Consider the following 18,149-nt stretch of genomic DNA (forward strand, 5'->3'; position numbering starts at 1 on the left):
AACCAGAAGAAATTCCTAGAATTGAAGAAATAGATAACAATATAGATGACCAAAAGTCAGAATCAAGTGAAATAAGTGAAACATATACAGAACTTTTAGAAAATATAAAAAAAATAAAAAATATAGAAATAAATACAGGAGATGTAAATATGGATGAAAAACCTAGTACATCAGGTGTAAAAAATCCAAAAGGATTAAACCCAAATTATTATACGGTTAACTATGAATCATTTTTACGGTCTTATTCTTATTATTTAATTTCATTTATAATTCAAGTCAAATGAAAAGGCTTTTTCATAATATTTTTTTTGTAGTGGAATTAATCTAATTATTTCTTTTAAGCTTTCTAATATATATTCTATATATTCTATATCTTGGGTTCTTTGGTATTCTTCTATATTGGTTTTTACTAAATTTGTTAGTAATATTATGTTGTCGGTAGTTTGTTGCCAATATTGTAGGTATATATTATTCATTATGTGTTATCAGATTATATAGATCTAATTCATATAAGTCTATTTCTGGTATAATTAATTCTGTCCAATTTTGATTCATTATTTCTATTATTTCAAAAGTAAGTAATTTCTCATAGATTATTCTTCTTACATCATTATCAATATTTTTCAGTATATATAGTATAAGTATCTTATAACTAAGATCATCATCTATTAAGTAAGTGTTCATTTTATCATATGATTTGCTAAACATATTCCTTTTAATCTCTATGTCTATTATCCTTATTCATCATATCATAATAAGTTATTTTAATCATCTTTTCTGGTCACTACCATGACTTTCTGCTTCAATCAGTTACCCTAACAGCGCCTCAACTTTGTTTACTCCCCTAAACGGCCTTCCTGCCTACCGGTTTCAACCTTAGGATGCATAGTCTGGGCTTACCTACTCTTAGCATATTTTCATGGCAAACTTTCTCAAGATGATTTCTATAACAGTACTATTATATGATGGATAATTATAATTTACAAGAGATTATCAGGAATATAATAACTTAGCTATTCATAATTATAATATGACATACCTGTTCTTGTAGGTTCTTGATATCTTCTTGTTGATCCATAGCTTTTCTGTGTTTTTATCTTGGAGTATATTTTAGAGAGAGAAGTATTTGGATGCCTGAAGATGCAGCCTATTTTTTATTCATAATCGTAAGGCTATTTAAAGATTACATAAATGACTCTTACTATTCATGAACGACCTTTACTGTTCATGAAACTGACTCTTACTATTCATGAACGACCTTTACTGTTCATGAAACTGACTCTTACTTTTACAAAGTAAAGACCTATTTACTTTACGACTTTTACAAAAAACAAAATAACATTATTTTACAAAAAGAAAAGAATCTAATAACTCTTTTACTTTATCTTGTCTGCCATAGTTTATTTTGTCGTTTCCTTCTCGATTATTCCAGATGTACGTCTGGAACAATGTTATCTTCTCCTTTGCATTTTGAGCATATGTGGTCTGGATATTTGTGACTGATTAGCTTGCAATATCTTGTTAACAGATCTGGAGAGATGAAATTTGTCCTTATAGCTCTTGTGGTTGTAGGTTGTTCTGGCTTTAAAAAACTTAAGACCCATTGTCTTAATTCTTCCATATCTGCTTCTCGTATATCTCTTCTTAGCATTAGAAAAAGAATTAAACATGTTAAAAGCATTATATGAAAACAAGCAAAGAGAGAAAAATAAAGAAATAGAATTAACAGATGAGATAAATAAATTTAAACAAATATTACAACCAGAAAAAATTCCTAGAATTGAAGAAATAGATAACAATATAGATGACCAAAAGTCAGAATCAAGTGAAATAAGTGAAACATATACAGAACTTTTAAAAAATATAGAAAAAATAAAAAATGTAGAAATAAATACAGGAGATGTAAATATGGATGAAAAACCTAGTACATCAGGTGTAAAATAGCAAATTCTTCTTTATTCATTTTTCTTAACCTATAGCTCAGATACCATTTTTACGGTCTTATTCTTATTATTTAATTTCATTTATAATTCAAGTCAAATGAAAAGGCTTTTTCATAATATTCTTTTTGTAGTGGAATTAATCTAATTATTTCTTTTAAGCTTTCTAATATATATTCTATATATTCTATATCTTGGGTTCTTTGGTATTCTTCTATATTGGTTTTTACTAAATTTGTTAGTAATATTATGTTGTCGGTAGTTTGTTGCCAATATTGTAGGTATATATTATTCATTATGTGTTATCAGATTATATAGATCTAATTCATATAAGTCTATTTCTGGTATAATTAATTCTGTCCAATTTTGATCCATTATTTCTATTATTTCAAAAGTAAGTAATTTCTCATAGATTATTCTTCTTACATCATTATCAATATTTTTCAGTATATATAGTATAAGTATCTTATAACTAAGATCATCATCTATTAAGTAAGTGTTCATTTTATCATATGATTTGCTAAACATATTCCTTTTAATCTCTATGTCTGTTATCCTTATTCATCATATCATAATAAGTTATTTTAATCATCTTTTCTGGTCACTACCATGACTTTCTGCTTCAATCAGTTACCCTAACAGCGCCTCAACTTTGTTTACTCCCCTAAACGGCCTTCCTGCCTACCGGTTTCAACCTTAGGATGCATAGTCTGGGCTTACCTACTCTTAGCATATTTTCATGGCAAACTTTCTCAAGATGATTTCTATAACAGTACTATTATATGATGGATAATTATAATTTACAAGAGATTATCAGGAATATAATAACTTAGCTATTCATAATTATAATATGACATACCTGTTCTTGTAGGTTCTTGATATCTTCTTGTTGATCCATAGCTTTTCTGTGTTTTTATCTTGGAGTATATTTTAGAGAGAGAAGTATTTGGATGCCTGAAGATGCAGCCTGTTTTTTATTCATAATCGTAAGGCTATTTAAAGATTACATAAATGACTCTTACTATTCATGAACGACCTTTACTGTTCATGAAACTGACTCTTACTATTCATGAACGACCTTTACTGTTCATGAAACTGACTCTTACTATTCATGAACGACCTTTACTGTTCATGAAACTGACTCTTACTTTTACATAGTAAAGACCTATTTACTTTACGACTTTTACAAAAAACAAAATAACATTATTTTCCTTCTCGATTATTCCAGATGTACGTCTGGAACAATGTTATCTTCTCCTTTGCATTTTGAGCATATGTGGTCTGGATATTTGTGACTGATTAGCTTGCAATATCTTGTTAACAGATCTGGAGAGATGAAATTTGTCCTTATAGTTCTTGTGGTTGTAGGTTGTTCTGGCTTTAAAAGACTTAAGACCCATTGTCTTAATTCTTCCATATCTGCTTCTCGTATATCTCTGCAATTTGAATATATCATTGTTTGTTCTCTTGAATAATAACTCCAAATCGCATTCTGATTTAGGTAGTTGTTTGCTAGCTCATTTAGTATAGTGGATATTCCAATAATCCTTTTATTTGCATAAAAGTCTGGAATATTTATTTTTTCTATCTCTTCTTGTTCTTCTATTTTTTCTGGTACGAGCATTTCTCTTATAAGCCCGATCTTGATAACTTGTATGATAGGCTTTATCTCTTCGTATAATATCTCTGCTGTAGCTGAATAAAATCGTATATAGAATAATGTTCCTTTAGTTATTCTTTTGTATTGCATAAATGCTTTGTGTAATTCTGGTATGGTAGCTATCTCCTGTCCTGTTTGTGTATATACAGTATCCAATAGTCCATAATTGTAGCAAGTAGCTATTAGTTTTGCATTTGTATTTGGTAGGGCTACTAATTTATTATATCCTGTTAGATAATGGGTAATGTAATCTTCATTTGGATTCTGGGTAGTTTGGGATCTTGGGTTTTTGTTTAAAAAGTTTTGTATTTTGTGTATATTGTCTATATATGTACGGGTTATATGGTTGTATGTCTTTTTGGCTTGGTTCAAACTTTCTTTGTAGGTATTTATCTGAGGTGGTAGGAATATTTCTTTCTGGGTATTTTGCATATTTTTCTGTACGAATGGTTTTGAAAATAAATTGTTCATATTTATATTTGTGTATCTAGGTTTATTTTCTTCCTTCTTCTTTGCAGATGAAATGCTAGCTGTGCTGCTTCCTGCAATTGTATTTAACAAACTGTTATGAGTTTTTAGGTGTTTCTCAACGTCACCTTCTAGCTCTGGAATTTTAGAGACTTCCGATCGTCTTATCTCCGCATTTTTTGAGTCATGTTGCTGACTACTCGCTGTTTTTCTTATTATCTGTATCTCTTCATCCATACTTTCCACTTTCTTACAAAGTGTCGTCATGGCTAAGAGTAGATTTTCCATTGTATTATCTGGGTCAGTTTGGGTAGCTTTATCTTGACAAGAAATCTGCAACAACATTCTTGTTAGTAGTAATTACTTCAATTGTAAATATAAAGTTTAATATATTTAATACCAGTCTGCGTATTTCTTTTGTTGTAACTGAATCTTGTACTTTTCTGGTTATCCACCATTTTACTTGGGTATTATCTGTTCTTACAATAAATCTGTTGTAAACTATATATGGTTCAAATGCTAATAAATATTTATATAATGCAAATAATTCTTTTCTATTTATCTCCCATTTTTCTTGTGGTTCCGTATAAGATCCTGAATAATACCTGCAATGATGTTCTATTTTTTCTTTATCATATTTATATTTAAGAACTCCTCCATAACTATGATTACTCGAATCTGTTTCTACAATATAAGTAAATTTCTTAATTTCATCTGGGAAGTATAATTTTGGTAGTTTTTTACACAATATTTTAATCTTTCTTATTTGTTCCTTGTCTTTTTCATCGAACCCATATTCTACATCCTTTTTTAGTTTTTTCTGTAAAGGTTTTAGGTTTTCTGCTAATTTAGGTATATATTCTCTTACTTGGTTTACTAATCCTAAAAATGATTGTAATTTCTTTTTTGTATCTATGTTTTCATCAAGATTGATTATTTTTTGTACTATATGTGTTTGCATTTTTATTCCATTTTTATCTATTTGTATTCCTAAAAATTCTATCTGATTCTTCATAATTTCTGCTTTGGTTTTGCTTAAGCTTATACCAGAGTTTTCTATAATATGTATGAATTTTTTTAATAATTTTATATGATCATCTTGTGTTCTTGAATATAGTAATATATCATCTATATATACTATACAATTTTCTAGTTGGTTAAAATAATTATCCATAAAATGTTGGTATCTTCCTGGTGCATTTTTATATCCAAATGGTAAAATATTCCATTCATAAAATCCTTGTGGTACTGTAAATGCTGTTAGTTTTTTAGATTCATCTTCTAGTTTTAGATGGTTAAATCCTGATTTACAGTCAAATTTACTAAAGTAGTTATATCCTTGGATTTGTCTTATTTTTAATATCTTGTTGGGTATTGGGTAATTATATGTTTTAGTTTTTGCATTTAAATTTCGGTAATCTATAACCATTCTGCTTTTTCCTCTTTTTTGTTCACTATGTTTATTTACTATAAATGCTGGACTTGTACGTTTACTATTACTTTCTTGTATATACTTGTTATCTAATAATTCTTTTATATGCATTTTAAATTCTGTAAAGTCATCAAAGTTATATTTTAAGGGTTTTTGTATTATTATACTATTTTCTTCGATTAGTTCTATTTTTATTTTTGTCTTATGTTTATTCCATCCTTGTAGAGGGTTATCATTATATAATTTTTCTAATTCTTTCTGGATTATTTTTACTTTGTCTATTGTAAATATAATAATTTCTAATTGAGTAGTTGTATTTTTATTTATATTTTCTAATTTTTGTGTGATTTTTTCATTTCCTCGTATCCATTCTGTATTTTTTCGTTGTTTATTATTTACTCTTTTTGCTCCTACTTTATTTTTACATGGTGTGGTAAACCACCAGTGTGTTTTTGTTATTATGTGTGGGTATAATTTCTCTAAGAATGTCATTCCTAGTAACATATCTTTCGTAGTGAATTCAAAGTTATATATTTCTTCTATAGTTAGTATTTTATCCCATATTTGTATTTTTACGTTCTTGGCTTTGTAGTTAATCATACTTTCTTCATTATTAAATCCTGTTACTACCATAGGTATTTTTAATTTTTCGCATTTATCCGTTGGTAAACAATTATATTTACATATATTAGCTTCTGCTCCTGTATCTATCATTGGTGTATAGTATCTATTATAATATCCTTCTACTATGATTTTTGCGAGTATATATATTTTCATTCTTCTGCTCTTTTTATTACTATTTTCTTATCTTTGTATGTTATGGTTAATTGTTTATCTCCTAGACTGTATGGTTTTACCTTTTCTAACCATTTTATTCCTAGTGTAATATTTTCGTTTTCATTTTCTTGACATATTTTAAATTGTATTATTAAAGGTATTCCTCCAATAATTATTTCTTTTTCTGTTATTTCTTCATTTATTATTAATTCTTTAGGTAATTCAGGGCATAATTGTTCAGTAGTTATTATTTCAGTTTCTGTTACTAATTCTCTTGTGATATAGTTTTCTTCTTGTCCTGTATTTATTAATATTTGATATTTTCTTTGTTCCATGATTCCAGTTATATAGTAGTGGTATGGATTTATTTTTTCTTTTGTGTTTCTTATTAAATTTTTTGGGATTATATATTCTCTTCTTGATGTACTTATTCTTGATGATGTTGGTGTTTCATAAGTTAATTGGTTTGGTATACTTGATGTACTTTATCTTTCTTTTACTATTTCTAAATCTTCTTCCATGTCAATTTCTTTATAGCTATATTCATTATTGTCAATAACTGTAACTATTCTTTCATACGGATTTTCTATTTTGATTTTATTAATTTTATTTTTTGCTGCTATTTTATGTTTTGTTGTTAAGACGTATAGGTTTTTACATCTAGCTGTAAATATCTTGCTTCCAGGTGTTAATTCTATTCCTGACATTTTTCAGTATAATACTAATGATTTATCTATATTCCTATCGTTTATTGCTATTGAATAATTGGCACTTATTATGAATTTAAATTTTTGATATATAAGATTTCCTTTTATTGCACTTATTATGCTTTTTTCTATAGGTTGGATTATTCTATCATCTGCTAAATATATTTCTATAGGGGTATCTATTCCTTCCCTAAAACATGCTTTTATTAATATTTCAGTTCCTCCTAGGTGTACATATTTAATTGGGTTTTTTGCCTTTATATCTTGTATTTCTTTATTTATTATTCTTTTGTTTATTATTGATATTTTGGCTTTTCCTTTTGTATATTTACAGTCAATTATATGTTCTTTTTGGCTAACTACGTAGTATTCTTCTCTTTGTCTTTTGAACCAATTTTTTATTATAGGTACTTCAAATATTTTTTCGACACTGAGGTCTAATTCTTTTCCTTTTATTTGTTCGAATATATTATTATCAAATATAATCTTTTGTTCCGAGGATTCTTCATCTTTATATTCTTCCCGTGTTATTACTTCTATTTCTTTTTCAGTCATTGAATTTCATTATCTTCTATTCCTATTTCATTATCTATTTCGTCATCTGTATCTGATATTTCATATATACTATCTTCACTATCTAGTTCATAATCTATATATTCTATCTACATATATTCTTCATCATCAATTATGATTTCGTTTATTTGGTTTTTCTTTTGGTTTTTAGGTGCTTTACAGTCTTTAGCTATATGTCCTAATTTTCCACAGTTATAACAAGTACATTCTGTTGGTTTCTTTTTTGGCCTAAATGATCTTTTAGTCTGATAATTTTTTACATAATATCTTTTTCTTTGTTTTTTATTTTTATATTTTGACCTATATTTATTATATTTCTTTGTTTTCCATTTTTTATTATATTTATCTGTACATCCAAATTGTGGTGCTGTTTTATTTTTACAACATCTTAAGTTTTTTATTAATATTTTTTCTATTTTTGTTTCTTCTTTATATTTTTCACATAATTGTACAAACCATTGTTGTAGAAATTTTATCCTAGCTCCTAAAGTATCTGTTAATCCTGCTTCATTCCAGTCTTTTATTATCTTAGAATTAAAAGGTTCTGGTAATTTTGTGAAATATGATTTTCTTATTTCTCTGCCTTCTTCTGTATTATATGTTCCTTTATAGTAATATTCTCTAAATGCACAAGTATATTCGTCTATATAGCACATATTACATATTGCTAATTTTGTTATTAGATTTCTATTTATTTGTTTTTCCTTATTTTGTTCTTCAATTTCTGTAGTCATACTACTAAATTCGTTTCTTATGGCTATTTCATATTTGTATAGTATTTCTATATTTGTTATTGCTATTTCATCATTAAATTTTTTATTACTTCTTAAGGTATCTATACTTTCTTTTGTTAAATTATGTAACCATAATTTTGCTGTTCCTATGAGTGATCTTTCTATATATCCTGGTGTTTCTGCCATTCCTATTTTATTATCTACCAATTGTTTAGATATATATCCTATCCATAGTTGGATTGTTTTATTTATATCTGCTACGCAATCTAAATCTAAAAAATTATATTGTTCAGATATTGGTTTTGGTGTCCATTTCCTGTTTAGTCTACTATCCCATAGTGTATTATTCCTATCAAATTGTTCATAGTTAACCGTATAATAATTTGGGTTTAATCCTTTTGGATTTTTTACACCTGATGTACTAGGTTTTTCATCCATATTTACATCTCCTGTATTTATTTCTATATTTTTTATTTTTTCTATATTTTCTAAAAGTTCTGTATATGTTTCACTTATTTCACTTGATTCTGACTTTTGGTCATCTATATTGTTATCTATTTCTTCAATTCTAGGAATTTCTTCTGGTTGTAATATTTGTTTAAATTTATTTATCTCATCTGTTAATTCTATTTCTTATTTTTCTCTCTTTGCTTGTTTTCATATAATGCTTTTAACATGTTTAATTCTTTTTCTAATGCTATAATTTTTGTGTTTTTAGTTTCTTCTAATTGTTGTATTTCCTTGTTTGTTTGATTTTTAATAATTTCAATTTCTTTTTTCTTATCAATTTCCTCATTTTCTTTAATTACTCTCGTCATAGCTGTCAAGCTATCTTCTAATCTTGCTGTTTCCTTTTCTATTATTAGGTATAATTGATCTTCTATTTTTTTATATCTTCTGCCTAAATTTGAAAATATTATTTTTATTTTCAATCCATCTTGGTTTTCATATGTCTTTTCATCCCAAAATTACCAGAACCTTTTAATTCTAAGATAATAAAAGACTGAAATGAAGCAGGATTAACAGATACTTTAGGAGCTAGGATAAAATTTCTACAACAATGGTTTGTACAATTATGTGAAAAATATAAAGAAGAAACAAAAATAGAAAAAATATTAATAAAAAACTTAAGATGTTGTAAAAATAAAACAGCACCACAATTTGGATGTACAGATAAATATAATAAAAAATGGAAAACAAAGAAATATAATAAATATAGGTCAAAATATGAAAATAAAAAACCAAGAAAAAGATATTATGTAAAAAATTATCAGACTAAAAGATCATTTAGGCCAAAAAAGAAACCAACATAATGTACTTGTTATAACCGTGGAAAATTAGGACATATAGCTAAAGACTGTAAAGCACCTAAAAACCAAAAGAAAAAACAAATAAACGAAATCATAATTGATGATGAAGAATATATGCAGATAGAATATATAGATTATGAACTAGATAGTGAAGATAGTAAAGCCAGAACAACCTACAACCACAAGAGCTATAAGGACAAATTTCATCTCTCCAGATCTGTTAACAAGATATTGCAAGCTAATCAGTCACAAATATCCAGACCACATATGCTCAAAATGCAAAGGAGAAGATAACATTGTTCCAGACGTACAACTGGAATAATCGAGAAGGAAACGACAAAATAAACTATGGAAGACAAGATAAAGTAAAAGAGTTATTAGATTCTTTTCTTTTTGTAAAATAATGTTATTTTGTTTTTTTGTAAAAGTCGTAAAGTAAATAGGTCTTTACTTTGTAAAAGTAAGAGTCAGTTTCATGAACAGTAAAGGTCGTTCATGAATAGTAAGAGTCAGTTTCATGAACAGTAAAGGTCGTTCATGAATAGTAAGAGTCAGTTTCATGAACAGTAAAGGTCGTTCATGAATAGTAAGAGTCATTTATGTAATCTTTAAATAGCCTTACGATTATGAATAAAAAACAGGCTGCATCTTCAGGCATCCAAATACTTCTCTCTCTAAAATATACTCCAAGATAAAAACACAGAAAAGCTATGGATCAACAAGAAGATATCAAGAACCTACAAGAACAGGTATGTCATATTATAATTATGAATAGCTAAGTTATTATATTCCTGATAATCTCTTGTAAATTATAATTATCCATCATATAATAGTACTGTTATAGAAATCATCTTGAGAAAGTTTGCCATGAAAATATGCTAAGAGTAGGTAAGCCCAGACTATGCATCCTAAGGTTGAAACCGGTAGGCAGGAAGGCCGTTTAGGGGAGTAAACAAAGTTGAGGCGCTGTTAGGGTAACTGATTGAAGCAGAAAGTCATGGTAGTGACCAGAAAAGATGATTAAAATAACTTATTATGATATGATGAATAAGGATAATAGACATAGAGATTAAAAGGAATATATTTAGCAAATCATATGATAAAATGAACACTTACTTAATAGAAGATGATCTTAGTTATAAGATACTTATACTATATATACTGAAAAATATTGATAATGATGTAAGAAGAATAATCTATGAGAAATAACTTACTTTTGAAATAATAGAAATAATGGATCAAAATTGGACAGAATTAATTATACCAGAAATAGACTTATATGAATTAGATCTATATTCTGATAACACATAATGAATAATATATACCTACAATATTGGCAACAAACTACCGACAACATAATATTACTAACAAATTTAGTAAAAACCAATATAGAAGAATACCAAAGAACCCAAGATATAGAATATATAGAATATATATTAGAAAGCTTAAAAGAAATAATTAGATTAATTCCACTACAAAAAGAATATTATGAAAAAGCCTTTTCATTTGACTTGAATTATAAATGAAATTAAATAATAAGAATAAGACCGTAAAAATGGTATCAGAGCTATAGGTTAAGAAAAATGAATAAAGAAGAATTTGTTATAGATGAAAAGACATATGAAAACCAAGATGGATTGAAAATAAAAATAATATTTTCAAATTTAGGCAGAAGATATAAAAAAAATAGGAGATCAATTATACCTAATGATAGAAAAGGAAACAGCAAGATTAGAAGATAGCTTGACAGCTATGACGAGAGTAATTAAAGAAAATGAGGAAATTGATAAGAAAAAAGAAATTGAAATTATTAAAAATCAAGCAAACAAGGAAATACAACAATTAGAAGAAACTAAAAACACAAAAATTATAGTATTAGAAAAAGAATTAAACATGTTAAAAGCATTATATGAAAACAAGCAAAGAGAGAAAAATAAAGAAATAGAATTAACAGATGAGATAAATAAATTTAACCAAATATTACAACCAGAAGAAATTCCTAGAATTGAAGAAATAGATAATAATATAGATGACCAAAAGTCAGAATCAAGTGAAATAAGTGAAACATATACAGAACTTTTAGAAAATATAGAAAAAATAAAAAATGTAGAAATAAATACAGGAGATGTAAATATGGATGAAAAACCACTGAGGTCTAATTCTTTTTCTTTTATTTGTTCGAATATATTATTATCAAATATAATCTTTTGTTCCGAGGATTCTTCATCTTTATATTCTTCCCGTGTTATTACTTCTATTTCTTTTTCAGTCATTGGATTTCATTATCTTCTATTCCTATTTCATTATCTATTTCGTCATCTGTATCTGATATTTCATATATACTATCTTCACTATCACCCATTGTCTTAATTCTTCCATATCTGCTTCTCGTATATCTCTGCAATTTGAATATATCATTATTTGTTCTCTTGAATAATAACTCCAAATCGCATTCTGATTTAGGTAGTTGTTTGCTAGCTCATATAGTATAGTGGATATTCCAATAATCCTTTTATTTGCATAAAAGTCTGGAATATTTATTTTTTCTATCTCTTCTTGTTCTTCTATTTTTTCTGGTACGAGCATTTCTCTTGTAAGCTCGATCTTGATAACTTGTATGATAGGCTTTATCTCTTCGTATAATATCTCTGCTGTAGCTGAATAAAATCGTATATAGAATAATGTTCCTTTAGTTATTCTTTTGTATTGCATAAATGCTTTGTGTAATTCTGGTATGGTAGCTATCTCCTGTCCTGTTTGTGTATATACAGTATCCAATAGTCCATAATTGTAGCAAGTAGCTATTAGTTTTGCATTTGTATTTGGTAGGGCTACTAATTTATTATATCCTGTTAGATAATGGGTAATGTAATCTTCATTTGGATTCTGGGTAGTTTGGGATCTTGGGTTTTTGTTTAAAAAGTTTTGTATTTTGAGTATATTGTCTATATATGTACGGGTTATATGGTTGTATGTCTTTTTGGCTTGGTTCAAACTTTCTTTGTAGGTATTTATCTGAGGTGGTAGGAAGATTTTTTTCTGGGTATTTTGGATATTTTTCTGTACGAATGGTTTTGAAAATAAATTGTTCATATTTATATTTGTGTATCTAGGTTTAATTTCTTCCTTCTTCTTTGCAGATGAAATGCTAGCTGTGCTGCTTCCTGCAATTGTATTTAACAAACTGTTATGAGTTTTTAGGTGTTTCTCAACGTCACCTTCTAGCTCTGGAATTTTAGAGACTTCCGATCGTCTTATCTCCGTATTTTTTGAGTCATGCTGCTGACTACTAGCTGTTTTTCTTATTATCTATATCTCTTCATCCATACTTTCCACTTTCTTACAAAGTGTAGTCATGGCTAAGAGTAGATTTTTCATTGTATTATCTGGGTCAGTTTGGGTAGCTTTGTCTTGACAAGTAATCTGCAACAACATTCTTGTTAGTAGTAATTACTTCAATTGTAAATGTAAAGTTTAATATATTTAATACCAGTCTGCGTATTTCTTTTGTTGTAACTGAATCTTGTACTTTTCTGGTTATCCACCATTTTACTTGGGTATTATCTATTCTTACAATAAATCTGTTGTAAACTATATATGGTTCAAATGCTAATAAACATTTATATAATGCAAATAATTCTTTTCTATTTATCTTCCATTTTTCCTGTGGTTCCGTATATGATCCTGAATAATACCTGCAATGATGTTCTATTTTTTCTTTATCATATTTATATTTAAGAACTCCTCCATAACTATGATTACTCGAATCTGTTTCTACAATATAAGTAAATTTCTTATTTTCATCTGGGAAGTATAATTTTGGTAGTTTTTTACACAATATTTTAATCTTTCTTATTTGTTCCTTGTCTTTTTCATCGAACCCATATTCTACATCCTTTTTTAGTTTTTTCTGTAAAGGTTTTAGGTTTTCTGCTAATTTAGGTATATATTCTCTTACTTGGTTTACTAATCCTAAAAATGATTGTAATTTCTTTTTTGTATCTATGTTTTCATCAAGATTGATTATTTTTTGTACTATATGTGTTTGCATTTTTATTCCATTTTTATCTATTTGTATTCCTAAAAATTCTATCTGATTCTTCATAATTTCTGCTTTGGTTTTGCTTAAGCTTATACCAGAGTTTTCTATAATATGTATGAATTTTTTTAATAATTTTATATGATCATCTTGTGTTCTTGAATATAGTAATATATCATCTATATATACTATACAGTTTTCTAGTTGGTTAAAATAATTATCCATAAAATGTTGGTATCTTCCTGGTGCATTTTTATATCCAAATGGTAAAACATTCCATTCATAAAATCCTTGTGGTACTATAAATGCTGTTAGTTTTTTAGATTCATCTTCTAGTTTTAGATGGTAAATCAGGATTTTTGTGTTATTATACTATTTTATTCGATTAGTTCTATTTTTATTTTTGTCTTATGTTTATTCCATCCTTGTAGAGGATTATCATTATATAATTTTTCTAATTCTTTCTGGATTATTTTTATTTTGTCTATTGTAAATATAATAATTTCTAATTGAGTAGTTGTATTTTTATTTATATTTTCTAATTTTTGTGTGATTTTTTCATTTCCTCGTATCCATTCTGTATTTTTTCGTTGTTTATTATTTACTCTTTTTGCTCCTACTTTATTTTTACATGGTGTGGTAAACCACCAGTGTGTTTTTGTTATTATGTGTGGGTATAATTTCTCTAAGAATGGCATTCCTAGTAACATATCTTTCGTAGTGAATTCAAAGTTATATATTTCTTCTATAGTTAGTATTTTATCCCATATTTGTATTTTTACGTTCTTGGCTTTGTAGTTAATCATACTTCCTTCATTATTAAATCCTGTTACTACCATAGGTATTTTTAATTTTTTCAATTTATCCGTTGGTAAACAATTATATTTACATATATTAGCTTTTGCTCCTGTATCTATCATTAGTGTATAGTATATATTATAATATCCTTCTACTATGATTTTTGCGAGTATATATATTTTCATTCTTCTGCTCTTTTTATTACTATTTTCTTATCTTTGTATGTTATGGTTAATTGTTTATCTCCTAGACTGTATGGTTTTACCTTTTCTAACCATTTTATTCCTAGTGTAATATTTTCGTTTTCATTTTCTTGACATATTTTAAATTGTATTATTAAAGGTATTCCTCCAATAATTATTTCTTTTTCTGTTATTTCTTCATTTATTATTAATTCTTTAGGTAATTTAGGGCATAATTATTCAGTAGTTATTATTTCAGTTTCTGTTACTAATTCTCTTGTGATATAGTTTTCTTCTTGTCCTGTATTTATTAATATTTGATATTTTCTTTGTTCCATGATTCCAGTTATATAGTAGTGGTATGGATTTATTTTTTCTTTTGTGTTTCTTATTAAATTTTTTGGGATTATATATTCTCTTCTTGATGTACTTATTCTTGATGATGTTGGTGTTTCATAAGTTAATTGGTTTGGTATACTTGATGTACTTAATCTTTCTTTTACTATTTCTAAATCTTCTTCCATGTCAATTTCTTTATAGCTATATTCATTATTGTCAATAACTGTAACTATTCTTTCAAACGGATTTTCTATTTTGATTTTATTAATTTTATTTTTTGCTGCTATTTTATGTTTTGTTGTTAAGACGTATAGGTTTTTACATCTAGCTGTAAATATCTTGCTTCCAGGTGTTAATTCTATTCCTGACATTTTTCAGTATAATACTAATGATTTATCTATATTCCTATCGTTTATTGCTATTGAATAATTGGCACTTATTATGAATTTAAATTTTTGATATATAAGATTTCCTTTTATTGCACTTATTATGCTTTTTTCTATAGGTTGGATTATTCTATCATCTGCTAAATATATTTCTATAGGGGTATCTATTCCTTCCCTAAAATATGCTTTTATTAATATTTCAGTTCCTCCTAGGCGTACATATTTAATTGGGTTTTTTGGGATTATATATTCTCTTCTTGATGTACTTATTCTTGATGATGTTGGTGTTTCATAAGTTAATTGGTTTGGTATACTTGATGTACTTAATCTTTCTTTTACTATTTCTAAATCTTCTTCCATGTCAATTTCTTTATAGCTATATTCATTATTGTCAATAACTGTAACTATTCTTTCAAACGGATTTTCTATTTTGATTTTATTAATTTTATTTTTTGCTGCTATTTTATGTTTTGTTGTTAAGACGTATAGGTTTTTACATCTAGCTGTAAATATCTTGCTTCCAGGTGTTAATTCTATTCCTGACATTTTCCAGTATAATACTAATGATTTATCTATATTCCTATCGTTTATTGCTATTGAATAATTGGCACTTATTATGAATTTAAATTTTTGATATATAAGATTTCCTTTTATTGCACTTATTATGCTTTTTTCTATAGGTTGGATTATTCTATCATCTGCTAAATATATTTCTATAGGGGTATCTATTCCTTCCCTAAAACATGCTTTTATTAATATTTCAGTTCCTCCTAGGTGTACATATTTAATTGGGTTTTTTGCCTTTATATCTTGTATTTCTTTATTTATTATTCTTTTTTATTTATTATTGGTATTTTGGCTTTTCCTTTTGTATATTTACAGTCAATTATATGTTCTTTTTGGCTAACTACGTAGTATTCTTCTCTTTGTCTTTTGAACCAATTTTTTATTGTAGGTACTTCAAATATTTTTTCGACACTGAGGTCTAATTCTTTTCCTTTTATTTGTTCGAATATATTATTATCAAATATAATCTTTTGTTCCGAGGATTCTTCATCTTTATATTCTTCCCGTGTTATTACTTCTATTTCTTTTTCAGTCATTGGATTTCATTATCTTCTATTCCTATTTCATTATCTATTTCGTCATCTGTATCTGATATTTCATATATACTATCTTCACTATCTAGTTCATAATCTATATATTCTATCTGCATATATTCTTCATCATCAATTATGATTTCGTTTATTTGTTTTTTTTTTTTTGGTTTTTAGGTGCTTTACAGTCTTTAGCTATATATCCTAATTTCCACAGTTTTAGATCTAAAACTAATTTAGATCTAAAACACAACTTTTAGATCATTATCTTGATAGAATAATCCAACCTATAGAAATATAGCCGGACACAATTATATCAGGTTCTTTTTCTAATGCTATAATTTTTGTATTTTCAAGATATATAGGTTGGGCTTACGACTAAAGACTAAATTTCTATATCTAAAGAACCTGCCTACCGGCCTTCCTGCCTACCGGTTGTTCTGGCTTTAAAAGACTTAAGACCCATTGTCTTAATTCTTCCATATCTGCTTCTCGTATATCTCTGTAATTTGAATATATCATTGTTTGTTCTCTTGAATAATAACTCCAAATCGCATTCTGATTTAGGTAGTTGTTTGCTAGCTCATTTAGTATAGTGGATATTCCAATAATCCTTTTATTTGCATAAAAGTCTGGAATATTTATTTTTTTTATCTCTTCTTATTCTTCTATTTTTTCTGGTACGAGCATTTCTCTTGTAAGCCCGATCTTGATAACTTGTATGATAGGCTTTATCTCTTCGTATAATATCTTTGCTGTAGCTGAATAAAATCGTATATAGAATAATGTTCCTTTAGTTATTCTTTTGTATTGCATAAATGCTTTGTGTAATTCTGGTATGGTAGCTATCTCCTGTCCTGTTTGTGTATATACAGTATCCAATAGTCCATAATTATAGCAAGTAGCTATTAGTTTTGCATTTGTATTTGGTAGGGCTACTAATTTATTATATCCTGTTAGATAATGGGTAATGTAATCTTCATTTGAATTCTGGGTAGTTTGGGATCTTGGGTTTTTGCTTAAAAAGTTTTGTATTTTGTGTATATTGTCTATATATGTACGGGTTATATAGTTGTATGTCTTTTTGGCTTGGTTCAAACTTTCTTTGTAGGTATTTATCTGAGGTGGTAGGAATATTTCATTCTGGGTATTTTGGATATTTTGCTGTACGAATGGTTTTGAAAATAAATTGTTCATATTTATATTTGTGTATCTAGGTTTAATTTCTTCCTTCTTCTTTGCAGATGAAATGCTAGCTGTGCTGCTTCCTGCAATTGTATTTAACAAACTGTTATGAGTTTTTAGGTGTTTCTCAACGTCACCTTCTAGCTCTGGAATTTTAGAGACTTCCGATCGTCTTATCTCCGTATTTTTTGAGTCATGCTGCTGACTACTAGCTGTTTTTCTTATTATCTGTATCTCTTCATCCATACTTTCCACTTTCTTACAAAGTGTAGTCATGGCTAAGAGTAGATTTTCCATTGTATTATCTGGGTCAGTTTGGGTAGCTTTGTCTTGACAAGTAATCTGCAACAACATTCTTGTTAGTAGTAATTACTTCAATTGTAAATGTAAAGTTTAATATATTTAATACCAGTCTGCGTATTTCTTTTGTTGTAACTGAATCTTGTACTTTTCTGGTTATCCACCATTTTACTTGGGTATTATCTGTTCTTACAATAAATCTGTTGTAAACTATATATGGTT

At 27.2% G+C, this 18,149-nt stretch overlaps 1 protein-coding gene across 1 annotated transcript; it reads right to left on the reverse strand.

The window, feature by feature from the left end:
- Positions 1-3,159: 3,159 nt before the first annotated feature.
- LOC142178965 (uncharacterized) lies at positions 3,160-4,335 on the reverse strand. Its single transcript, XM_075248785.1, has one exon. The coding sequence runs from the start codon at positions 4,333-4,335 to the stop codon at positions 3,160-3,162; it is 1,176 nt and encodes a 391-aa protein (XP_075104886.1).
- Positions 4,336-18,149: the final 13,814 nt, after the last annotated feature.

This window comes from Nicotiana tabacum, unplaced genomic scaffold (genome assembly GCF_000715075.1).
Source record: "Nicotiana tabacum cultivar K326 unplaced genomic scaffold, ASM71507v2 Un00098, whole genome shotgun sequence".
In the NCBI taxonomy this organism is placed as follows: Eukaryota; Viridiplantae; Streptophyta; class Magnoliopsida; order Solanales; family Solanaceae; genus Nicotiana; species Nicotiana tabacum.